Source organism: Drosophila melanogaster, chromosome 3L (assembly GCF_000001215.4).
Source record: "Drosophila melanogaster chromosome 3L".
NCBI lineage: Eukaryota > Metazoa > Arthropoda > Insecta > Diptera > Drosophilidae > Drosophila > Drosophila melanogaster.
In genome coordinates, this window is record NT_037436.4 from 9,092,310 (window position 1) to 9,119,160 (window position 26,851).

Sequence of the window (26,851 nt, forward strand, 5' to 3'; positions counted from 1 at the left end):
ACAACAATCGTGCTCACAACAAACAACATCGACGACAATGATTTAATTCACAAGTCTGCAATGTTATTTTGACTCATCCCCCACACAGCCGAGAGTTCCACTGGATTCACTCGGTTCTCACCGAGTTCTCCTCCTGGTTGCTTCGTTCCACTTTTCCACGTTCAATTTAGGTCCAACCGGAGCAGCGGAACACGCACTCAATTGACACCACGGCAGACTGAGCGGTCAAAGGGGAGCAACCGGTGGCTAGGAGAAGGGTCAATCTGCGCGGGCGGAACGAAGCTCTTTACGCGCCCAGCTCGCATTGTGCGGGCGTTGCACGCGCGATTGGATGATCGGCTTGGAAGCGCTACAATTAACTCAATTAATACAACAATTTGCCACAATGCACTGGAAAATGTTGGGAAAGCTTACTGTCTGATTTTACAGAAATGGTTTCGAATAATTATGATTAGCACTCCAAGTGAACATATGAATTTATGATATATAATGTAGGTTTATTAAGCTTTATACTTTGCAAATCAACACAAAGAAAAGTATCTTCATTTCTTCTTAAAATAAGCACACATTTTATTTGCAATCTTTATATTTATTTAAAACAATTTTTTTTTTTTGTGTGGAGACCCCGACTGGTTGTTTTCAAATTCAGCTTTGTTTTTTGAGCGAAAGAGTGCGCTGGGCGGTTCCTAGGGGTATTTCAGTCTCTCTGAGTGCGATCAGCGGACTGACTAAACGTTTCTCTGTTAGTTGATTGGGAGATTTCATCTGGAACAGACCGCATTCAGTGGCTCTTATCGGTAGAAACAGCAGCACTTTTCCGAGATGTCTATCAAATCCTTGACATACGTTGCGATCTTTGGCCTTTTTTGGGGCTCAATTGCGGGAACTGTAGTTGATCAGTTTGGGATATATGGTGGTTCACCGATTACCACCACGGAAAGGAGTAATGCGGAGTTGCGCTGCATGAACATCAATCCGCAGAACTCGGTGGACTTGGAGCAGGTACGATATGATAAGATAATATCCTTGAGTGACAGGAAATATTAGCTACACCCAAGATGAAAATGTAAGCTCATTTGAATGCGGAGAGCTAATGCAATTATGGTCGATTTGTTCTAATTAACCCTTTGCGCCCTGAGTGCGCCCAATGTCAATGCTGTACAGATCTGAGCCCTGTTTATTTAGTTATTTTTTTTTTTCATTGTGGGCATTTAATTGAACGCACAGCGAGTGGCATGCAAATAGCACAAATGACCCCCATTCGCTCCTACATGAGTGTGTAATAATGCCCAACCTCTCTGCATATATAGATGATGGGACTCTGGTACGGCAGCGAGATTATCGTGCACAGCCAAGATTTTCCGGGCACCTACGAGTACGACTCATGTGTCATCATTCATCTGACCGATGCCACGGATCAGGTCAGTTGCCATCGAAATTCAAAACATTTAGATACTGATTTTAATCATATGAAATATTACAGATCCGTTTGAGCCAAGCAAATCGCGGCTATGGCTATGGAAATCAGGACTACAACCGTAACCAGAATAACTATGGACGCACCACCACCACTCAATCCTCCTATCCGGATAGCGATGAGTACCCGTTGAGATCGATTCAAAGCCAGCAGAAGTACCTACGTTTGATTTGGAGTGAGCGTGATAACAATCTGGAGTATACTTTCAACTATACCACCAGTGCACCTGGTCAGTGGTCCAACATCGGCGATCAGCGGGGATCCTTGGTCACCCTGAACACGTACACCCAGTTCACGGGCACTGTCCAGGTGGTGAAAGCGGTCAACGATCACCTGGTGCTGACCTTCTGCGGCAACGATGTTAAGAGCTCCATATACACAGTGGTTCTCACCCGCAATCGCCTTGGTCTCAGTTTAGATGTGAGTAAAGTAGTCTTCTTTCAATTTCTTTTCCAGAAAGTTAAATCTTTGGGTAATTGTAGTTTGATTAAGTGTAAAGAACACTTTTTATTTATCTTTAAATCAGACCTTTTTATTTCTCGTAAAATTTGTTTGTTTCTTAACAAAGCTTAATATTTGTTTACAAGCTGCGTCAAGTAATAATATGCAAATAATTTTTTTAGTAAATACTGATAGTGATGAGCAAATCTATATTTGAGAGGTAAAAAGAGGTTACATTGTTTACAATTTTACGTATATGCTGGTAACAAATAAGAATGAGGATTGTAGGAATCGTATATGTATATATTAAACCTAATTAATCATTTTTTCCAATTTTCCAGGAGCTGCGTAGCATCAGGAATCTGCTTTCCCGCCGTGGACTCTACACGGAGACCATTCGCAAGGTTTGCAATGGATGTGGGCGATTGGGTGGCAGCCTCTTCGCTCTTTTAGCCCTTTTGCTGGTCGTACGTTTGGCCTGGGGGCGTGGCCAGTGAGCTGGAGGGGATCGTCAGAGTGTCGAAGTACAGCCGGCGTATTTAATGAGTCCAGCCATATTACGTTAATTTATGTATAATTTTCCCATAAGCAATACACAAGCGAGATCGCCGAGTGCTCTCCCCGAAAACTAACTCACATTGCCTCCGTTTTAATTGCTCGTCTTGTCAATTAAAGTCAATTACGAATAAGGCAGGGCTGACTTAAGTGGGCATTAGCCGTTGGCTAGTTGTAGGCGTTAAGTGTTTGCTTAATTCAATTAGCAGGGATCTCCACCCGCTCATTGGAATTTCGGTACAACTAATGTCGGAAAAAATTCGGTTGATATTGCTGCAACGTTCGCTTCGTATGGATCTGCAGACCCCAAAAGTAGGCAACAAAAAGTGTGCTGCTGAAATTGATACATATAAATTACTCATACGCCATGGTGACACAGTCACACACATCGAAACCCAATGCCACTTGCCTCTGTCTGATTACGTTGTTAACATTTCGTTTTTTTTTACACTATCAGCACTAACCGAAAAACGAGCAGATGATCCTTATCAGGCCTCGGCAACTGACATCTAGCAAACGGTATAATCTTCATGGGTTTTGTTTTGGAATTAACGAGTTAGGGACCCCCCCCAAAATCGAGACCATAAAATCGGGTGGATAGCTTTTGATACTCACGCGATTCCACGGCGATCTCACAAGTCGAAGTACAATAGTCTGGCGGGTTGCTTTATTTATAAACATTTTTTTTTTTTGCTTTGATATTTTCGGTTTCTTTGTTGATTAGCAGAAACGGGAACAAGCTCGCTCTGTAATCAGGCTGAAAAGAAGAAGTCTAAAGGAAGCACTTAAAGTCTGGACTCGCTCGTAAAGAGAAAACAAGCTCCAGGGTTTGCGTGGAAAAGTTTCGGCAGCAAAATATTCCCCCCTGATCGCGATGATTAATTTTTTTTTTCCAGCCAGCGAATGCATTGGTTCCTGAAGCACTAGCAGACAGCGTGCTAGGGCTAGATAAGGGCTAGATTGCATGGCCCCCGCTGGTTCTGAATCGCACTTGAACTTGAAGTGTGCGTTCATAGTGGTTTATTGTGGTTTTTTTGTTATTGTTGACTTAACGATTCCTCACCCGCACACTTTCTGCCGGATTTTACAACGCCTGATTGCAGTAATAGACCGTGTGCCAGCTTGACGTTTTGTTTTGAAAATAATAATTCACAAGCAGTCGCCGACTCACAAAACTGATAAGAGGAGCTCCCGCCGCACACGTAGAGTACTCATGATAGTATGTATGTATTAGAGAAGAACGAAGCTGGTGGCACATATCTTAAAGCTCGGTCCAACTAGGCAATCAGCTGGTTAGCTAGTGTCATAAATAGGCATAAATGTAACCTCAATATTGGAATACAAAGGCCAGAAACATCGCTTACAGAAGAACTTCTATCAGGCGAAACCCATGACCTACAGCACACATTTTATTATTTTAAGATTATTTTAGACAACAAAGCATCAGGTGCAGAATTATCAACATAGTCTAGCAAAATATAGATATCTCTGGCTGCGGTTCGGTGCATCCTCAATAAATGCATACATAACAGTCATATTACAAAAAAAAAAAATTACAAAACTATAGTTGTATAAATATGTGAGTTACTTCAGTTAATCTAATGCCTCCCGGAATCAATGCAAATTGACTTAAGTTTTTTAATTAGGTCAGCTTTAGTGGCGCATGCTTGACTGTACATACATTTTATTAGGATTTACGTCATGGCCTGAGGGGTATTTGATTAATTGTGCAATAATGATACAGCTGTAGAGATCAGCCTTTGGACTTCGAGCTGCACTTGGGAAGTACGATGAAGGCTATTTCTCCATTTTGCTTACGGATACACGTCTAAACAACAGCCAATTAGAAATAAACAATGCAATCTGAAACGTTGAATAACAAACTTTGGCCAAAAGTGCGTCGCATTTCGCCTTGCATTCGGGTTGCATGGCCAGCAAATAAAGGCCTGGTCGTAAGCCAATCAATTGGAAACCCTTTTGAGCAACACACACCTGATAAGCCCCAACTACTTGCAAGATAATGACCATACATATGCCAGTATAAAAGTGCTGATAAGGCATCGCTATAAATAGTGGATCCGGAGCCAAGTGAGGCCACAGAAACGAAACGAGCGCGCCAATGATCGTACGAATTCATTAGGAACAACCCAGATATAGAGACGACTCTATAGCGAAAGCAACCCAACTGTGATACTAAACGAACACACACACACAACAATATCCCCAAGATGTCTGCCACTAAGGTGAACCATTTGATCGGAGCGACTACGCGCTACATTGCCGGACGGAATGCGGTGCAGACGGTCTACTGGCGCACCTCAGCCGGACCCAATCCCCGGATGCTGAAGACCAACAAGCTGCAGAACTTCGATCGCACCCAGAAGGCGCCTCAGAGTGTACGGATGCAGAACTATGATCGCAGCTATATCCGTGATTAGGGATTAGTTTTAGTTCCGGCCTTGACATGTTCCTAATGTCGCACTAGACATACATATGTAAATTTTTTTTGTGCACTTTGTATTTATTATGCATAGAGTATTTTCCAAAACGATAGTTCTTATCGTGCAAATTAGAGTTAATCGAATCTAAACGAAGCTGGCGCTACGACTTTTCATGTACCTTGGCATTATATATATATACATATATGTATATATGAAAAAAAGAAATAAATGGCAAAGATTTAATAAATGCATTCTAGCGCGTAGATAAGAGAATATTATTCGTTTTTTTTTTTCTGGACCGAAGTCTGACGGGGGTCTGCTAAATGCGTCATCAGTTCCAGAAGCAATGACCTAAATCTAAATGTCACAATCATCGTATGATTCCAAATGAAAGCCCAATTGATTCATTCGGTTTATTCCATTTTTAAGATTTTATTAATTAGTTTTATATTTATTACATACATTGAGTTCTCGTATATATATAATTTTGGGGTTTTATATTTATGCTTTACTTCCTTTGGTTTGGTATGTAATTTTACTTCATATAATTTGTTCGTTTAGCTTTATAATTTCGTTTTTAGATATCGTTTCTTACTTATGTTTTATAGTATATTCTCGCGATTTGTTTACATTTTGTTTTAGTTTAATTTAATTTGCATTGTGGGTGAAATATGTTTATGTTAAGTTTTTTGTTTGGTTTTCGTTTTTTTTTTTTTTGTGTTTTATTTTTGAGTTTTATCATGTTTATCGGGTTGATCATTTTACTTAAAATTACAGCCTTTATAAATAATTATTTTTATATGCTATTCATAGATTCTTTTTAATTTTCCGTTTCCTCAAATTTTGTGTTTTCATATATGTTTTTGCTTTATACTTTTTATTTCGCTTGTCATTGTACTACGTATTCATTTTTCATTCGCTTTCGTTTTAATTTTACTAAATATATATAGAGACTTTTCCGCATCGTATTTTGATGGATCTGAATAATTTGCACACAGTATGTATATAATATATATGTATATATATATAATATAATTGTTATCTAAATATATACTCATATAGACCTCATATATATTAATTTATATTTGACAATTTCAGTTGGGCTTAGTGTCTGGCTTTGCTTTTGTAGTGTAGTGTAGTTCTGGTTTGCTTCTTTTTTCATACTTCGTTTTTATTTATTTATTTTTTTTTTGTTTTGCACACGGAAGATTTACACACATGAATAAAAACCGAAAAATACACACAAAACTTTGTGCATTTCCTTAGCTAGCTTTGGTTTTGATACTTTTTTTGAAATATGTTATGTTATTTTATGACCTCGTTTATTTGTTGCCTAACTCAATTCATGTGAAAACAGTGTTTCCGTTTGGTTTATCTCAAAAGAGAAAAATATATATTAATTATTATCTTTGTATTTTACTATTATTAAATCCATTTCATCTTTCGTTTGGTATTTGATTAAAAAATATTGCAGCTCAAAATGGTAATACTTTGGGTTTTCAAGTTATATGTACTTTGCTTATTTTCGTACATACATATGTGTCCCCCCCACTAAAGCATAGAACACAGTAGAGATCAGTTGGATATTTCTCTAGAATCGGGCCCTTTGCTATCGGCTATTGCTAATCCTAATCCCATCATTCTCCATCTATGCCCAATCAAATCTCAAATCTCTTTTCCATGCTGATATCATTTCCTTAGTGGGCTGCAATTGCCTTGATCTGATCTGTAGTTTTTCTCTGTATTTCGGGCGTATCTTATATTTGTGTCATCTGATTTACGTATTTCCTTGACTCTACTTTTATGCTGCTCAGTATAGTAGTATATGTATATTAGACTCTTATGTATGGTAAATTGTTTGCTAGAAATGTGCTTTCTTTTACGGAAGAATTTGGATACAATTTCATAGTTCCACTTGATTTTAGCTAAAAGTATAATTTGTCTAGTATTTTCATTACGTTTCAGCTAATCATTGCTATGTATTTTTCTGGTAATCCTATCGCGTTCGCTTTATAGCACATTCATTGGGCGCTTTAATTGGCTTAACATAGGTGTATCGGTATCTGTATCGCGGCGTCGTTATCCTTTTTTTTTTTTGTCTACAAGTGTATTTATTTTTATCCTGCATCGGCTTCAGCACAGATTCTCACAATGTGCGACTTGCACTTGGAATTAATTTAAGATTAATTTCTTCTATATATTTTGCAACAGAATTTCGGCTTTCTAGGGTATCAAAATTAAACAAGTGAAAGAGGCTCAATGGACAGTTTGTCAGCAGAAGGCAATAAACGAAATTCTGTGCAAATATCTGTGGAAATAAGGACAACTACTACTAATTCAGAGAAGAATCTATGGAAACTGCGTAAAAATTGCACAATTTTATTGTAAATTCTTCATTTTTGTCTGTCTGTCTCGGTCTTTTTGGGGTGTGTTGTGTTTTACTTCGATTCTCTTTCGTGACTAAAAATACTCAACAATTTCGTTTACATGAAACCATTTTAGCTACAATTTATATTTGTTGTATATATGGTTAAATATTTCCTACACATTCGCCATTCAACATTGATAGAAAAACCGATTTGTTTTGTTCTTGTTGTCGTTTTGCTTTTCACCATTTGCCATGTTTTTGCCTCTACATCGAGATCTCGCTCTAGAAATTGCTCTGTATGTATATGTTAGAAATCGTAATTTAAAAAAGATACTTTTGCTGACAACAATGACCCAAAACAAATTTTGGTAATGCGCGGGTGTAATGATGGCTACTAAATACAACAATAATTCAAACACTTCGGTTCGAGAACTACGTAATGCACCTATGTGTCCGTTAAGGTAAATCCTCGATAAATCTAAAAGAGTTCGTTGCACGTTTATTGTATTCATAGGCTTGTCCGATTAAAGGAGATCTCCGTCTAGCGATTCTAATGCCAAATAATGATCTACCGAAACTCAGATATCGTGATTTCCGGATAATGGGACTTTCAATATGTTTTTATACAATAATTCATCACATTTTCTTGTGGGGTATTTTTTTTTTTGTTTTGCCTAGTTCTGGTTGCTAATTAATTTAGTTATTATTGCTGCGCCGTTACTTTGTTAGTTACTAATGTAAGTACAATATCATAAAAATAAAAATAACACTGTATATTTTGTTATTTACCATTAATTTCATTTCGCTTCATTTAATTGTTCATAAATTATGACTTTGTAGTTTTACGCTTGGTTTTTTTTTTATTGTAAATATAAATATATATAATATATATATCTCAGGTTTTTCATTTTTAAGTACAATATAATATAACCATATACAAAGCGGTGCCCCCAAAACAACCCCACCATCCTGCATCCTGTATCCTGCGTCCTGCGTCCTGCTTCCTGCATTCTCCGTGGGACCCTTGACCTCTGACCTCCACTTACTCCGTGTGTGGCATTTGAAAAATTCGTAAACGGTTAGTACACTTTTAATATTCTTAGTTATTTTTTAGCGTCAGTCTTGTGTAAATTAAATTTTACTTCAAAAAACGTTTTAACGCACACACACGGAGCACAGTGAAGCCTCGAAGCACGAAAGCCCACTGGGCAGTTGATTTCAGCTGCACTCCTGAATCGGTTTCTTTTTCGCTTCCTCGGGCCGCTTCTTGTTATAAAAAATTGCTGCTCGGCTTTACATTATACATATATATGTATATATATATATATATATTTTTAATAAAATGTATATAATATATGCGTGTATACACATATAAGTTTTATTCAATTCACACGTAGACGTTTGTTAAAAAATGCATTTTCTTATGTAAAAATGTTCGGCTTACCCCACATTTCTTATCTGCCCTTTCATAAATATTATAACTTGGTATCTGATTACCGTATTATACTTGTGTGAAGACGCCATCGAGATATTGTTCTTGTACATTTCTATATATGTATGTATGTATGTATGTATATATTTTCGCATATACTAACCCATCGCCTAAGTGTATGTGTTTTTTTATGTATGCCTCCGTATATAGATTATAATTACTTTGGTTGATCGCATTCGGGAAGATTAAAGTTTACACACACGGTAGTGAGAGATAGGATTCAAAGACGAGCGAGCTTAGCAAACCAATCGTAATTGAACTACATTTAGATTTTCGACAAGTTTAGTCCTAATAAATTTCCTTTGGGTTTCCACTTGGAGATTAGAGCTAATTTGACACAACCGTTTAATTCAACTATTTTATCATTTTATCTGCCTAACGATTAGCTTTTTTTTTTCGACTGCCATGCTACTGAAAGATTCGTTGCTTTTTGTATTTCGCAGCACCTAAAAATTATGCTACACACAGAGGGAGGAAGGAAGAACTGAAAATGGAAATAAATACCAAATGATATACATATAAATATATAAAATAAAAAAAGATTTCGTTTTTGTTTTGGGCTTAATTTTATTTTCATTAAGGAATGAGACATTCTACAAGCGAATCTAAATCGGAACATTAACACTTCAATAATAATTTGGAATCAATTCATTTTACACACAGAAAACTAGAACAAATTTTGATAATTACATTCGTTTCGAAATATCGGCGAAAAGAACCTAAGCCTTAACGATGAAATGGTGAAATTTCGGTACGATAACCCCAAACAAAAACGGAGCCCAAAACATTTTGCAATGCTAATGTAGCGCTGTCCAATGGTCAAAACGCTTCCTTTAGGGCCAAGAGCTCGGATCGGGCGATAATATAGCAGCGGATTCTTGCAGTTGGTTATGATGGTACGGTGGTTAACTTGGGTTGTTCCCACTGGGGCTCCCGATTTTGAAGAAGTTTGGATATGATTCGGCAACGCTTCGGTTATGTTCGGGGTTTTTTAGCTGGCTGAGTGGGTAAAATGTGATGGGAAACGACGTTGTTTATGTTCGTTGTTCCGCTTGCTGATATTGGCCTCTTCCTACACTCTTTTATTTCTTTGCACACTCGCTCGCACACACCCTTTGCCCAATAACAGAAAAACTTTGATAACAAAACAACGAACAACTAATAACAATATTAACTCAGGAACGTGAAGTGAGCGCTCCCCCGATGGGGTTGCAAGCGTGAAGTTAATTAGGGTGGTGGCGGTGGCGTCGACGTTGGCGTTTGGCGTTGGTGGGCACGAATACAAAATGAAAAATAAACAAATAAATAACTAATAACAAATGGATTTTTCTCGCCAAGATCCCACATCTTATCGATTTGATTCGTATATGATGTTCGTATATGCTTTAGTTCCTTTTTGCCCCAGGATATTATTATAATCTTGTCACGGATGATCATCTCCAGTCCTCGTACCATAACGTCACTCCCATTTCTTCCGATTTCGATCCTTACTGAATAATAACTAATGTGTGTCTCCTCCGCCGTAGCTCCCTCTATGAAATATGATGGTTGTACTGTTCCAGCCTTTGCTGCTATACCCGCCACTATTGCATCCATCGATAGCTATACCCTCGGCAAAGTATCCCTCAGATCCTCGATACTCCAGCATGGGGATTGTGGATGCGACTGGGAGTGTGGCGAATGCGGGTTTGACGTCGGCGAGTGCAGCAATGGCGAATGGTTTTCTGTATAAAATATTTATGTATATATGGTGCCCTGAATTGCAATACTGAGAGGGGTGGCGGGGGAAGGAGAAGGGAGAGCAATGCGTTGGGTTCAAAAAAAAAAACACACTCGAGATATTTAATGAACGCAGTAAAAGTCAAATATAATAACCAACTGAAAAGCAAACGGGGAGGGGGGAAATAAAATAAACGCAAACCAAATATTTTGCTATTCATATTTTTTTTTTTTTGCATTTTGCTAAAATTATTAAGTAGCTGTTGCTTTATTGTTATTGCTATTTATGCGTTCTTTTCTTCTTTCTCATTTCTATATTTATAGTGTGTGTGTGTGTGTGGGTGTGTTTGTTGTATGTGGTTAAATATGCTTCGTTTTTGTTTAATTGGTTTTTGTTTTTGTGATGATCATGGGGGCATTATCCTCGTAATATGCACGTATATATATATATAATTATACAAATTAGACTCCATAGAAGTAGAATCTTATGTCCCTTCTGTGGGCCTGGCGCATTTTTAGCGTTCTCGCCTATCTTTTGTATATTATGCAATTGCTGAATTCATTTAGGTAGGTAGGTACTTAGTCTAAAAACATTTTGTGCTCTTAGTTGAGCTGCACTTAATCAGTTGATGTTCCTTCATTAAAATATATATTATTCTTTGCGCTATGATATATATGTATTGTATATATATATAATTTTTCACTTTCCTTTTACGTTCGTCTAATTGCTATTTCTTTTTTGTTGGTTTGTTTGTTACTTGCCATTTGTTCATTTAATATATATATATATATATATGTATATATAATATAAATATTCACTATATATAAACTAAATAGATTTTTACGATGGGACAATCTGCTCTCTGCTCTTTGCTGCTGTTCAGTAAAAACTTAAGAACTTCTTTTCGCTCTCCTTCATTCAAGTCGTACAATAAATTGAGTTTACAAACATTTTACTCGTCTCATTTGTTTGTTTTTCTTTTGGTTTTCCTTTTTTTTTTGTTTGTCAGCAAAAATGTTCATTCGTTCTTTAATTAATTAATTAATCGTTATGGTTTTAATTATGCCTTGGCATTATCTTTATAATGTATATATGTATATATCTGTATAATATATATTTAATATTGTTTTAAACCTAAACAATTTATTTATGAATTTTCGCTTTCAAAATATCACGTATATACTTAAGTTATGCCTTGGATTTATTAGTTATGATCGGTTCTGTGTGTCTGATTAGTCTGTGGAAGATTAAATTGCTGGGCTGGCTGGTTTGAAAAGAGTGAATGAAGAACTCATTTCGAAATTAGGCCTCACACATCCCACCACCCAGCAATTTGGGGATTCAACTGGGTAGATGATAGATGATAGATGGATGATCCCAATGCGCGAATCCGGGGCCTTCGAACTAAATAAAATCCCTATTGACTGACATACATGTAAGTACTGTTGGTTGGTGGTTTCTATGTTGCTTCTTCGACTTGATTTCAGTTTTAGTTTTTAACTAGAGCGCATGCCTAAGTGAATTATTGCTTTCCATTTCATTACATTACATTTTGTGTTGCTTCGTTTCAACAAAGAGTAATTTTTCATGTCTAATTATTGTTACGATTCGATTTAAAAATGTTTTGTATTTAACTATTTAACAATTTAGTAAAAATTTGTCAACAACTTCGCAGCGAAGGCCATTTTGCGGCGGCAACGAGTCTCGACCAAATTGTTCTTATTTTTTGATAATTTTTTTTTTTTGGGATTTGAATATGGGCGACCTCGGCGACATCTGTTTTAGCAGGTATTTTTGAAACCTCTGGGTTGTGGTTTATTACAAAATACGATAACAGTATTTAGTGGGCAAATAATTTAGTTTCGTTCAATAAGGCATATACGTATATGTAAATATTTATATCGAATTTTCATATTTCAGCCAAATTATGCACCAATTTTGAATGGAATTCGCTCGCAGGTCGCCGGCTGCCCCCGCAAATGTTTGGCCATCGCGTTCGTATTACTTTAAATAATTTTGGTTAACACATCTCGCTTTTCTCGTTCGTGTTTTTTTTGATTAGTTTTGATGCCATCATCATAACAATAGATACAACAGAATCTTAAGTGAGTGTAGAAAAACAGAAATTACAAAATCAACATTTACGCAGAGCTTGTTTTGCTTGTACATTAGTTTATTAACTTATTATTTTATTTTACGTTTGCTTGCTTTTCGTATATATTTTAACTATATTCTTGTGTAACACACACCTATGAGTGTCTATGTATTGCTTGAGTTTTTTTTTTCTTTCCTTTAATAGTCTCTCTAATATATGCCTCCCGTTTATAATAGTCGGGAGTTGTGTGTATGTTTTTCGCCATTTTAGCTAGCATATTTTGAATATCTTTATTGTAGTGTTTTTTGTTTTTGATGTTTTTTTTTTTTTGTATTTAGTTCACTTTTTGCTTGTCTTATGTAATAATTTTTACTTGTCCTCCATTAGTATTTTCTTTTAGACTAAAATTTCGTTCAGTTTTCTTTTGCTTGGCTTACAAGTTAGGTTTTCATTTCCTTTTAAACGAATACTGATCGGAAAGTTAAGGGAATTTTTCATAAGTTATCCTTGACTTTCCGCCCAGGACTCGTGGGTGTGCGTCTCTGTGTGTGTGTGTGTGTGTGTGTTGTGTAAGAGTTTTAGTGTGTGCTTGCTTTGCTGCTTGACTTTGTCGTCTCCTTTGCTTATTCATCTTTTTGCTTTGTATTGCTGTATGTGTCTGTGTGGGACAGTTACAGTTACAGTTACGAGTTACAGTTACTTTACGCTTTATATGTATTGTATATATGTATATAAATTAATTTATGCATAATATTATGTCTTTAATCTTCGATCGCTGCCCCGCTTTCTTAGCTACCATATATAGTATATGTGTGTGTTATGCAATTTTGCTTGTTTATTCCCTATATAGTATATTTATAAGTGTGTGTTCGTCCTGCACGTGTGTGTGTGGTGTGTGTGTATGTGGTTGTTTGTTGGTTTGAGTGAGTGCTTTCCACCATCATCTGCTGCATCTGTATTACCCAGTTTTGTATGTTTAGCATGATGTTTCCTATATAGTATAGTTTAAATATGGTTTTAAGTTCTCCTCCTCCTGTGGCTCTAGCTCTACATATATATTTTTTTTGTCTTTCACTTGCTGACTTTCCACACACACTGCAGTCCTTTCGACGTCCCTATGGTTATAGTCCCTTCCCCCCACTGCCCCTCCCCTGCTCCACCGCTAATTGCACATCATAAATGTTTCCTCTACCAAAATTTATTTTATCCCCCATCACTCATCACACTCACTCACACTGCCACACTCGCAACATCCCTAATAACATAAGCAGCTTACTTTACAGCATTTTGCAATGGTTTCCTTGCGCTCTATATGTATATATGCGTGTAGGTGTGTGTGCTTGTGTGGGTGAGTGTCCTTCCAGAGCTTCTACCTTCAATATGCGATTTCCTTTGACTAAACATTTCCGAAATTGCAGCTGTGGTGCGTGTATTTCTGTTTCTCAGCTTATATAAATTCTATTTATGCTTTGTAGTTTACTTTTGTTGCTGTGGCTCTTTGTTGCATGTTTGTTGCATGTTTGTTGTTGTTGTTGTTCTTGTTTTGGTAGTAGTAGTAGTAGTAGCATCACTATTGTTGCTGTTGCTGTTGCATCCTCAAAGTTAACATGGATAAATTCCTACAAAATAATCGAAAAAATGTTGGCAAAAAACTTCATACATATGTCTCGTAATTTATATGACGTATTATATCGGTATTTGTTATATACTATATATATATATATATATATAAGCAAAGTGATTGTGCCAACTACTACTATTTACATTCATTCTCTGCTATTTACAGCAAGCAAAACCGAAAATAAAATGAGTCCAATCAAAAGAAATCGAAGATTAAATAATATAAATTTTAGTTTTTCCCTCGCTATGGCATTCAACTAATTTACATTACATGTACATACATATTTTTTAGTGTGTGTGTGGCCAAAAACTAAAGCTCCGAACTTAGCATAAATTAAATTAAACCATAGGCATATTAACATAATCGTAATCAACTAAAATTATAAACTAAGAGTGCGGCTGCTGCTGCAGTTCGATCAGAGTTGAGGGGCATACATATATAGCATATAGCGTGGTATTGTTGTAGTTGTTGTTGTTGTCGCAGATTGTTGTAGTTTGTAGTTGTCGTTGCAGTTGTTGTTGTTGTTGTTGCAGTTTAGTTGTTGGTATGATTTTATTATTCAGGGCAGCTCTCAACGAAAAATTGGCGACTACGAAAATTTGTTTACTTTATGTTTTTCTTTTTTTCGGATTTAACCTATTTTGTGGTGGTTGATTTTTGGTGGTTTTTGGTTGTTGTTGTTGTAGTTGGTGGTGGTGGTGGTGGTGCGCCAAGAAAAAATGAAAGAAAAGAAAGCAAATACCGATATGTGTAGGCTACGACAAACGACAAAATGGCCAGCGAGATACAAAATACTGTGAGGCTGGGCTCAACGAAACTCACCTTGGTAGTTCTGAGGCCAAATGGTGGGTACATTCTGCAGGAAAAGATATGAGAATAAGTATTTTATATATTTATATATACATCATAGTATTGCAGTATTGTGGTCAAAGGAAGAGCACAAAAATTTAAGTACATACATATATAATTATAAAACATTTACTTTTAAATATACATCTAAATAAAGTTGTTCGCCAAAAATCGTGGCAAATATATGTATGTATCATTATCAGAGTGCTATTATTTTGACCTTATCTGCATCGCATCGAATCGCACTCACCATTGGCACACTGTAGTACTGATAGAATGGCTGATATTGCATGGCTGAAGGTGGGTAGATGGCTGGCACTCCAGCGGCTGTAAAGTCAGTAACTAGGTTTGGTTAATTGTTTCCCAATTGATGTTGGTGTTGGTTGGTTGGTTGGTTGGTGGTGGTGGTGGTGTTTTGGTTGTAGTTGTTGTGTTGATGAAGTGTATTTTCGAGTTAAGAAAGAGAGCGTAATGAAATACAAAGAAAAGAAAAACAAATGTCAATAAAACCAAGTGAAACTCAGAGAAACGATGAAGACCCATCAAACATAGATTAATATATTAATATAATTTCGCATATAACTCACCTGGCGGATATACAGCGGCTGCGAACTGATCCATGGGTATATTGCTGATCGGTGCCGGCGGCGTGGTGGTATAGTAGACGGCTCCGTTTGTGGCCACAATTGACTGCAGAGGATTGGGCTGGGATAGAGAATTTTAATATTAGTTTATAACAATCGCACAGACAGGAAGCACTCACCTGCTTTTTGATGGCCGGTGCAATGTTCAGCTTCCGATCTCTTAGTACCACGCATTCACCCTATTTTTTTTTTTTTTAATCGTTTTTTGGCCAGAGTGTGAGAGAGTTGGAAGAAAAAGACAGAGGGAGAAAGCATAAATGGATGAGCATTAATATCAGAATATTGCATTATCAACACACAAGCCGAACGAAGAAATTCAAATTCAAATCGAACGCAGCAGCATCAAAAATTCTCAAAAAATAGTTAAAAATTAATGCGCAACGCTTTTGGTTTTATATTGTGTCTTTTTTTTTTTTTTGATTATTATTTAAATCTTCTGTTCATTTTTTGCTTTTTATGGCACGGCCATGGCTAAGAGAGAGAGAAACACGTGCCAAGGCAAAATACCATTACCAAAGTTATATATATATATATAAAGTATATAGGTGTAAATGTTTATACGGTGGGGTGTAGTTGTGTTGCGGTGTGTGCTTGTGTGTGTGGTGTGATTATATTAGGTAAGGTTTATTACAAAATGTCATGTACATATGTTGCATAACTAGATTTGCGCTGTTTTTGCTGTGGTTTTAAATTTGGCTTCAAAAGCAAATTCAATCGCCAACTTATTGCTCGCATTGTTTCGTAATTTTCATATTCAATTTTCGCGGCACAAAATTCAACAACATGTTTATTTTAATCAACAAACATAAACATAAAAATTAATTAACCAGAATAATGAACTCATTTAAAAAAGTATAACAACTGAAAAGGCACAAAAGCATTGTTAAAAGAACAAAATTCAATTTGGAATATAAAGCTTGCTTATTGTTTCGTTTCTTCTCTCGTCTCGTGTTTCCTACTGAATAACAATGATAATAATTATAAATCAATTTAATACAAAAACAAACAATAAAACTGTTAAACCAATAATAATGTAACACCAACACCAAGTTAAAAGTGTAGATATTTATATATAATAATAGTAAAGTCATATCTTTTTTCGGAGAAAGGTCGTTCGTTTAAAATCTCGTAAGCCTCTTTTACAAAGCCTTTTATAAGGAACTTTTCCACAAGTTCATTTTCGTTCGAAAAATTCCATTTTTAAAAATGCATTTAGCTTCTCTCGACCCAATAAATCAGCCAATTTACATTTAATACCTTTTCCTCCGGCAAAAAACTACTAACCCAGATGGGAAGCGGGCTAACTTGGCTGACTGGCCGTCTGGCAGCCAGTTCATCTTTAATTGCCAATTAGTCCCGGCTGATACCCTTGTGATTTGCGCATGAAATGCATGAAAAGGACACGACGCCACAAAGAGATAAGCCCAGACTCCTTGAAATGGAGTCGGCCGGGGAGTGGCGGTTTTGAGTGGGTGACCCCTCTTGGCAGCGGTAATAACCATTAACCTAAGCAAATGTTTGCGGGCCAAGGAGATGCCTGCTACTTTGTCGTTAAAAAATAACGTGGAAAATGAAAAGAAAAGCGAGGCGGGACGAGATGTGGCACGGAAAAACCTGAGCCGCCGTATCCTTTTCTGACCGCCGCTGGGCAAACATTCTTTTCATTTATGTTCGAGTTGGCTGCCCTCGAGCCATCGTCCTCGGCCAGCGGCAAAGGAATAAGGACCCTAACAAAGGGCCAACAGTTGAGAAAGTAAACTAAAGATGAAACGTATGGCAAGGGAGCTCTGAAAAGAGGCCCACCTCCTCCACCCCCCCCAACCCAACCATTCTTAACCACCTCTTGTCTTGGCTGAATTTAATTAAGAATCCCTTTGCTGGCTGCCTTTTACGGCGGTGATGGCGGTGTGGTCTTTTGTTTCGGCCCACAAAAAGGACAACAAAACTGTGCCGTCCCATGCTCCCCACTCTAAAATGATTTAAAATTGAAGAGTCTAGAGTCCACTCATCATCTCCTGGAGTTGAGGTAGGCAAATCTCATACATTCGAAATGTGCGTTTCGAGTTCATTTTACGGACCCAAATTTTGCTCTAATCTATATGTATGTATTTGTGTTGCGTATTTATGCACGGATGAGGTAACGACAATGATTAGTTTGCCATCATAGAACATATACACAAAAATTAGTATACGCAGTGTGGGCTGCTTTGGTTTCGTTGGACTGATATGATATAATATGTATGTATAATTCTAGTCGGGAATGTGTTTTTTCGGGATTGTGGTCCCGGTTGGCCCTTTTTGTTGAACACTGTGTGGCTTTTGATGAGTTCGTGGTCGAACAAAAAACTCGAACTAAATGCTAAACTTTTCTAAATGAAATTTAATTAGTGTAATGTGTGTGTTGTCTTCTCTCTCGCTGGGATGCGTGGTGCTGGTGTTCATGTAACCGTCTATGTGCGTGGGTGTGTGTGTGTGTGTAAATTATAAAACTTGGTTAAACGTTGCCAGGACTTGTTTTTATTGTTGTTGACGCTGCCTCCTCTGTGTGCCCGTTTCAGCTTTTGCCTTTTGCATAGAGTATGGTCGTTGTTATCCTTGTTCTGCCTGCGGGCATTATGCCTTCTGCTTTCTCTGCTCTCTCCCTTTTGCATTCACAAGGACACTCGTGTCCCAGTCTCGGGCAGCAGTGGCAGCAGCAACAAGAGGTGGAACAACAACCAGAACGACAACAATGCATATTAATGACGAGAGCGGCAAAAGTTTTTCACTTAATATGCCACAGAGCACGGCGGAAGCTTCAGCCTCCGAACAGCACAGTGTATATAACTAACTATGTATGTAGCAACGTCACAGTATCGCACAGAAAAGGGTAAAAGGTAAATGGGAATTTACCCAGAAATGGGTAAAAGTTGCATCACTCACCCTGGCGGGGCAGCTTATGCAATAATTATAATCAATTAGTATGCCAAAACAAAATATGGCAGACAAGTTCATTTTGTAATGAGCCATCTGGAGGCTGAACTTTTTTTTATGGTGCTAGTTGAACCTAGCCCAGATCTTTACTTTATATAGAGTCAAGAAACTAGTGGCAACAGCTACATGGGAAAAAAATCAGAAGTTGTTGTTCAAAAGATGCATTTTAATGGGTTTAGATATAAGAAAAAGTTATTTGGAAAGTTACATTTTATATTTTCTGTATAATTGCTCGATATTTCCCTTTCCCTACTCTGTATTTCTTCCAGTGTAGGAAAGCAAGAGCGTAGGTTGCCCTGGGGAGCAGGTGATTGGACTGCTAAGTATGGGTTCGATAGATATATAGATATATATATTATTCCCTAGGAACTTTTACGCCGCGCACTTACTTTGCTGGTGGATTGGAATTGGATTATTATTATTATTATTATTATTACTCTGCTGCTGCTGTTGGTTCGTTAATTATTCCGCAATTGGAAAAAAATGTGCAATACACAATCGATTTGTAATCAGCAAATTAGGCGAGAAACGGAAAAGATGTGCCAACAATGCAACTTTACACGAAAATACAACTCAAAACGGAACTCAAGACTTGGATATCAAACGAGAATCAAAGGCAACAAGGCAACGCACTAAGGTATTGTCTATATTATAGTCTAGTCTATTAAAGTCTATGGAGACCGCGCTCCAGTGTAACGGAGCCAAAAGAGCAAAAATTCGCTAATTGTTTAATTGATTGCATAAAATGAGCATTAAAAACGGTGCAACGAACTCAACATTTGTTTGCATTTGCATTTGATTTTGGTTTTTGGTTTTTGGTTTTAGCTTAACGGGCAAACTTCGGTATTATATCAATAGGATTGGAATACGTGTGTGTGTTGGTGTGTGTGTGTGTGGGATCACAGAATTATATTGGAGGAAAATGTAGGGCTGCCTACGCTTTGGGAAGGTGGTAATGTGGGGTTATATAACTGGGTGAGTGGTATTGTAAAAATGTGTAATATTTTTTTTTTTTTTTTTTGGTTTCTGGCAATGAAACGATATAAGGAACGCAACGGAATCGAATGTAACGTAACGGAATGGCAACGCAACGGAAATGTAACGTAACTCGGAAACGTAAACTCAACAAAAACGCAATAAGAAGAAATTTATAAAAGAACAAAGTGCCGTCCGTACCTAAGGCGGTACATCAATCAAGATCATCATATATCTCATATATCGCACAGTGGCGACAATCATATGAGTTATTTCTTATGTGGGGACCCCCCCGCGGGGAGTGTTGTTGGTAGTAGTAGTAGTAGTAGTAGTGGTATCGGTAGTAGTAGGAGGAACCGACGTCTCATAGTAGTAGTAGTACTTGTGTGTGATGGGTCAGGTAATGCCCTAAAAGATCGGAGCACAATTTTTTAAGTTGTGTGTGATTTTCGTACATATCCTTTTCGAAACGCGACAATCGAAATAGCTCTATAATATATATGTATATATGAAGTGTTTGGTTTTCGTTCGTTAAATCGTTCGTAGTTTGTTTGTTCGGCTTCATTGAAATTATAATACTGGCATTTCCTATTTGTTGTTTCTTTTTTTTTTTCTTTTTTTGGTAAACGTTCAACAGGCGACATTAGCAACAGGTCAATGGAGTACTACTTACATCCGCTTGCAGTCTTTGCGCCTCCTGCTCCGTCTCGAAGGTGACGAATCCGTAGCCCTTGCTCACACCTGCTCGATCCACGATGATTTTGGTGCTCTTTACCGTGCCATAGGCGCTGAAGACGCGGGTTAGATCAGCCTCGGTGGTATCGCCGCTAAAAATAGGAAAGATCTGGATTAGTTGCGTCTACTAACAAGTTATTTAAAGTTTTAAGAACCAATGGAAAATCGCTTTTTCAGCATTTGTGCACAATTTGAGCACAATTGTTTAGTAATTAAGTATGGCTTGAACTCTTAGCAATTTGATTTACATTCTTGGAAATATTTCTCAGAGATTTTCCTTCTTGAACTAAAGCATGCCTTTGTAAGGCTTCCGAGAATCGGAGGATAGCCCTTTAAAGACCATATCTCACCTGATGCCACCCACAAAGATGCGATTGGGTATTAGTGTGCCGTATTTTGGCGCCGCCAGGGGCGTCTCCAGTCCTCCGCCGGGCGTTGCCGATGGAGGCGGCGCTGCTGCTATTTTGTGCATCTCTGCGGGTGTCGTCTCCAGACGAAAGTTGGGTGCTCCGAAGGGCAGAATCTTGAGGCTGTTTCTGGAGTTTGGGGGTGCGCGCTGGCCGAAAAAAACTTCTTGTCGCTGCCGTTCGCTGGATCGAGCGGCTCCGGTGTTTTGCTATTTGTTTCCTTTTTGGTTACGGCGGAGGTTGTTGTTTTAGATCAGCTCAAATCGAATCGGATCGGACCGGATCGGATCGGATTGGATGACGGTTATGCGACGGCTGGGGCTATTGAGATGTCTTTCACTGATTTACTTGTAGCACGCATGTATACCGTTGGATGTACTTCTAGCTGAAAAAAGGCAAATAATCAAACGTAAAATTAGTTGAGCTCATTAATAAACCATTAAAATAATCAGCCACATGGCTAGCAAAACGAATCGAGTGAAAAAGAGAACATTTAAATCTCGGAAAAAGAACAAAAAAAAGAATAACGTAAAGAATTGCCCCCTACATTTCGAAACGAATCTATTTCTGGCACAGCCGACATATGTCACACGAGGAAAACTCAGCGCAGGCAGGCTGCTCACACAGATACGCACCCATACACAGGCAGCGAAAACTAGAGGTAGTAGTCGTCGGGCACCATGTGTGCACCATAAATTCACCTTCAGAAGCGGCAGCGAGACAACTAAATAGCACAGAGAGTTTAATTTTAACAGCAGCAGCAGCCGCAGCAGCAACATCACAGCCGCAGCAGCAACAATAAACTTGCCTTGTCAACAACACGGTTTGAACAATTTTTTTTTTTTTTTTGGGCCACACGAGAGGCAAGTGTACATAGGAATATACACATATTATAATACAGCAGTTGTTATTGATTTTACTATGATTATGTAGATTAAAAAGACCATCCGTGATAGGATATTACAGTTTTTTTTTCCTTGCCAACTAGATTAGTTAGGAAGCACACTTTCACAAACAATTAGCTGACCACAATTTTCTCGCTGTGCAGTTAGAAAATTATACGTGTTGCTATGAGCTGCAGATGCACATTATAATTCCGATCGAGGAAACTTCTACATGCACTTATTTGAGTTCGAGTTGAATACATATTCGCAGCCTTCGTCAAACATTTCATTGAGATGTGTGTAGATGTGGGGAGGGGGCGGGGCGGTGACTGCTTGTTGTAGATGATGTTTGCATGTTCTGGGCGTCGCATGTTTGTTGGCCCCATATTCGTATGCAAGTAGTATTCAGACTCGATTGGCCATATCGCATGTAGGTATCCCCTGGCCATATCGTCACTTGTATCTCAATCCGTGGTGGTGGTATCCGTATCTGGCTCATCGATGATGGGCGACGCGCTCCATTGCCCGCCGTGCTGGTCGCTTATCGTCGGGCATTTATCACTGAACGCTCCGCCCCCCCCCCCCCCTGCACACCGCCCACCATCCACCGCCACGTAGAATTGACAACTGTCCGGCGGTCTGATGGCCCCCGACTGTCCGGCAATCGGAGTTGTGTACGGGCGGATTTCGATTGGTGCACACACACAACACATAGCAATGAAAACATAATTAAATTTTCATTAACAATGAAAATGTCAAAATTGTTTGCGTTCGCGTTGAAGTTGTGCTGCTATGCCAGGCATTTCAATTGTACGTCCGACTTCCCGATCGATTTAAAGATATTTGTATGTATGTATGTGCACAGAAAATCGGATGCACGTATGGAGATATCTATTTAATGGACTGTGTGGGAAAGTTGTTGGCAACATGTGATTGTATGGCTCTATTTCGAACCCATTTTCCGTATCTCAAACAAATAAATAAGCGAAATATAAGTGCTCGTATAAATCATGGCAATAAATTCTCTTAGACGCAATTAAAACAAAATCCGTACATATGCATTAATGCAAAGCCAACTAACATATATATATCTTCCGCTCATTAAAACGCGTCACAATTCCAAAATTGAGAAAAGCACATATTTTTAGAAATGAGAAAAACAAAATCAAATGACGTTGTCCGCAGGAATATAGGAGAATACATATCGGTCTGTTTTGTCTGGCGATTTTATAAATACACACCATATATTGGCTTTGGGCAACAGAAAATTGTGAAAAACTAAAAGCTTTGCCATATAGATTTTTTCTTGGCTTCTCGAGCGGATGTGGCCAGCATAAAGTGGGTGAGGCGAAAGCTGATTTGCCGATGGCTAAGTGCCCCTGACATGATTCATGATGAGCCAAAGATGGTCGGCACAGGGCGACTCAGTTTGCTCATGATGATTTATGTGGCGGCTCTTAATTATTTACAATATTACGAAATTATTTTTGAGAACTTTATTCCTGCGCATTAGCAGAATTGATGATGGCAGGATAGTAAAACGGTGACAAAGAGAAAATGCCGAGCAGTGCCAGAAGTTGAATTATTAAAATCTTCATTACTGCCGGCCATGGCAACTGCGGAAAAGCGACAACAACACCACTGGCAACAGCAGCGACTGAGGTCAGCCGGAAAATCACGGAGTCAGGTCCGGAGTGGTGCTACTACTGCTGTTCGCAGCATGACAGCGACGGCGATATCAATGGAATTTAATCAACAGCAGCCGCCAGCTGAAAACTCTCACACACAATCCCCCCCCCCACCCGCAACCCACATCTATGCATCCGTTCATCCAACCACCCATCCACCCACGAAGCTGTCAGTTAGTCAGGCATTCATTCAGTCAGTCAGTCAGTCAGTCACTCAGTCAGTCAGTTGAGGTGCTCGTTCTCGTGCTCAACAATATTGCAAAATTCCACGTGCGAAAATTGCGCGAGTAATGCCAATGGAAACAGGAACCGTCAAAGAATTTTATATTACCAAAAAGAGGAAAAGAGTTTGTGCCAGAGATACGACTGTTGAACGCTCAGCGATTATGACACGAGATATGATATGAACAAAAGGGTTGAGGGGTATATACAGTATAACAGCCAGAGAATTTTATGTCCCCAGAGGTTTAAAAATCGCGTTTAATTACGAAATTTTGAAAGAACCACATCTATGCTATGAAAAGATGGGGAAAATGTCACTGGAGAATGATTATAGAATGAAGCGCAGAACTATGGAATAATGTTAAATGGTATTGCAGATCTGCTTGAGTATATTTATGCTGAAAATTAATTAGTTAAAAGAAATTCATAGTTATTTTCAATGCAAAACAAGATGAATAACAATACAACCCATAATAATGGGGAATGCACAAGGATGATTTAATTTGCAACAACGTAAATCGCGAAATAATTCCCAATTCGTTAACAATCTGCAGTTCAATATTTGATATGGCAGGGATTAAAAAAACATTTTGCTAGCTGGTTGAAATTTTCGGTTCGTTTTTATGTCCGTTTTTGGCACATTTCAAGCGTAACTTGGGCAATTAGGGCAATGCAATTAGTGAGCGCCAAACTATTGAATAACCAGACTGCGTAGCCAGTATAGCAGTTGGCCGGGCAGCAAAGTGGGCGGTGGGCGAGAGTGAAAAAAAGTGGGCGCGGCAGTGGGAAAGTCGAGTCGACGTAAAGCAGAGCAGTTGCTGAAGAGAGTGCGAGTTTGACCTATAAAATGGCAACGTGGGCGCGCTTCACTTGGCACAGATACGAAGCAAGTAGCAAGCAAAAAAAAAAAAAAGGGGAAATGAAGCCAACACACAACTGTGGCAAGAAAAACGTGGCGAAAAACCCAAAGGAAAAGGGAAGGAAATTAAAGGAAAAGGGCGAGGTGAGTGTTAAAAACCGTAACAGCAACCGAAACCGGAAGGAAGGCGAGCGGGAAAAGGACTCCAAAGGCGTTGGTAGTATTTTAAACCTAAACTGCCCAAATGGGACAGACACCGGAGAACCATACGCCGAAAAAAGATAAGAACAAACCGAGTTTCGTCCCTACCATGCTCCTCTACTGTATCGCATTATAGTTGCACACCTGCATCCCTTCGCGTGTGTGCGTATGTATCTGTGTGTATAAGCAAGCGTCCTTGCCAAAAACAATAAAGAGCAGACCCCAAGGCGAGCGATAAACGCTGACACAACGAAAGCGCAGAGCCCAAACCTTTGCGAAACAGGACGAAATGCGCCTGGCAGTATGCTGCACAAAATATGGGAGCGTACACAGGGAAAAGCGAAAGGATATCGATTGCAAGTGCTGCAGCTCCTTGCTGTGTAGGTTCTCATTATATAGCATAAATTTTCATTTCATAAGACCTAAATGTGCATCACGATTTCAGTAAACTGGTCACAAGCATTTAAAATATAAATTATCATTTATTTACAAGTAAATGTATTCTTGTATCTTTATATACGGTAAAAATAACGTTTACTAGTTTGCGCAACATTTTTTGCAGTACACCAAGTGGTAGTTCAAAACAAGGATGCAGGATAAATCCTTTAACTCGCCAGGTGCCGACGAGCAGGGCAGACGACTCCCGTATCCTCAGTTGGCCAGATAAGCGTATCCAAGTCACATAAGGACAATTAGCCAGCTCAGGCTCAAAGAGTTTAAGAGGCCATAACTGCCGACGTGGTAGGGATAAGCCAATGGGAGGAGGAGGAGAAGGTTGGATGGTGGAAATTAGGAGCGGGCGGGAAAAGCGGGCGAGGAAATCATGTTGATGGCTGAGGCATGACGATGACGTTAAAGCGTACGTGTTGGTGAATAACTTAAAACGAAAGAAAGTCAGTGGGTGAAGATGAACTGAAGAGGAGAAAGGGGTCAGTGGGTGGGTTCGTCTGTGGGCTGTGGGGAAAGCAAAGGTCAATTGAAGTTGCGGTGCTAAAACTTTGAGAAGGCAGCGAAAGAGCAAGAGTCAGAGGAGCCAAGTCAAGTGGAAAGCGAGAAAGCGCAAAACAGGCTCAAACACACACAAACACACACACACATGCACAGCCAAGGATGCACTGACTGACAGTGCGCCGGAAGTGGAAGTGCACCCCGCGCACCACCCCTCACCTGGGAAAAATAAGAAGAAAAAATAAAAGAAGGAAAAACTGCTGGCTGCCTCTTTCGCCTACATGTTATACAATCCTTGAGTGCGGCGAGCGAGGACGAAGCTTTTGGGTGTCAGTCAAGTGAAAGGAAATTGTAGCACACCGGGATGTAGGAGAGCACGGGTATGGTGATGTTGATGGGCATGGGCTTGGGCTTTGATAATGGGCAGAGGAGAAGACGAAGGGCCAGACAAACCAACAGACAAACATCATCATGTTCATCATCATCATCATCATCGCGCCATCGTCATCATTGCAGGCTCGGCGGCCTCAGCAGCTAAATTGATGGCCTGCCATCAGGGTATCCATCCCACACATCAGCGTTATGCCACCCACACCCCGATTCCAATGTATATGTGGCACAGAAAAAATCCATAATCCTCGTCAGAAGCTGAAGGAGCAACCAAAGCAGCAGAAGCAGCAGCAGCAGCAGCAAAAGGGAAACGCCAAACTACAAAAGCGCGAGCACAAATTGCCACTGTGTCAGTAAATCCACTCACACATATGTCCGTAACATATATCCCCCCTTGCTGTAAACACAGACCTATATGTACTATATATATACCAGATATATTTGCAAAGCCAAAAACTTGTTTGAAACAATGAAACTTTTGTGCTTGTGCTTGTGCTGTGCTTCGCCAGTGTCCAACTTCTTGTATTTGTGTTAGTTTTATTTCTGGCCCTTGTCCAATATTTGCCCCGAGTCGCAGTAACTTAAAGTCTGTTGGAATTAATTTCAAGCAAATATATACACAAAATCTCATGCCCTCGTCCTTTAATCTATATGTACGTATGTACGTATGCACGTATGTATATGTGTGTTTTTGTGTGGTGTGGAAAAAGTTTCGGTCGGATGATTTATTGCCACTTCAGCTGCGGGAGACCGACAACGCTGCGTATGAGCGATGGCTGATGCCCTCCCAGTTCGGATTATTGTCTATGCTGACAAAGGATTTAAGCGGAATTTGATACAGACGCAAGTGAAGGACGAAGGACGAA

The 26,851-nt window shown here is 38.9% G+C and overlaps 3 protein-coding genes across 12 annotated transcripts in view; 2 read left to right on the forward strand and 1 right to left on the reverse strand.

Moving 5' to 3' along the window:
* The first annotated feature begins 743 nt into the window (after positions 1–743).
* CG32032 (uncharacterized protein) lies at positions 744–2,547 on the forward strand. The gene is made up of 4 exons (NM_168317.3): positions 744–1,002; positions 1,311–1,421; positions 1,484–1,897; positions 2,260–2,547. The coding sequence occupies exons 1-4, from the start codon at positions 823–825 to the stop codon at positions 2,413–2,415; spliced, it is 861 nt and encodes a 286-aa protein (NP_729454.1). The 5' UTR covers positions 744–822; the 3' UTR covers positions 2,416–2,547.
* A 2,020-nt stretch (positions 2,548–4,567) lies between these two features.
* CG13315 (uncharacterized protein) lies at positions 4,568–5,185 on the forward strand. Of its 2 annotated transcripts, none has more exons than NM_144186.2 (1): positions 4,568–5,185. In NM_144186.2, exon 1 carries the CDS (start codon positions 4,702–4,704, stop codon positions 4,909–4,911), a length of 210 nt encoding a protein of 69 aa, NP_652443.1. In that variant the 5' UTR covers positions 4,568–4,701; the 3' UTR covers positions 4,912–5,185. The 2 variants fall into 2 exon arrangements, with proteins under 2 accessions (NP_652443.1, NP_001286991.1); NM_001300062.1 differs by having other exon boundaries at positions 4,568–5,065.
* A 134-nt stretch (positions 5,186–5,319) lies between these two features.
* Positions 5,320–26,851, reverse strand: part of bol (boule) — a 36,777-nt gene continuing 15,245 nt past the window's right edge. For 3 of the 9 annotated variants that reach the window (NM_001300063.1, NM_079265.4, NM_168318.3), the window contains 7 exons: positions 20,737–21,178; positions 20,325–20,478; positions 15,823–15,882; positions 15,647–15,764; positions 15,310–15,386; positions 15,033–15,066; positions 9,332–10,498 (listed from right to left, as the gene is read on the reverse strand). In NM_001300063.1, the coding sequence (NP_001286992.1) occupies positions 10,377–10,498; positions 15,033–15,066; positions 15,310–15,386; positions 15,647–15,764; positions 15,823–15,882; positions 20,325–20,478; positions 20,737–20,858 (687 nt within the window). In that variant the 5' untranslated portion in view covers positions 20,859–21,178 and the 3' untranslated portion in view covers positions 9,332–10,376. 9 annotated transcript variants of the gene reach the window in all.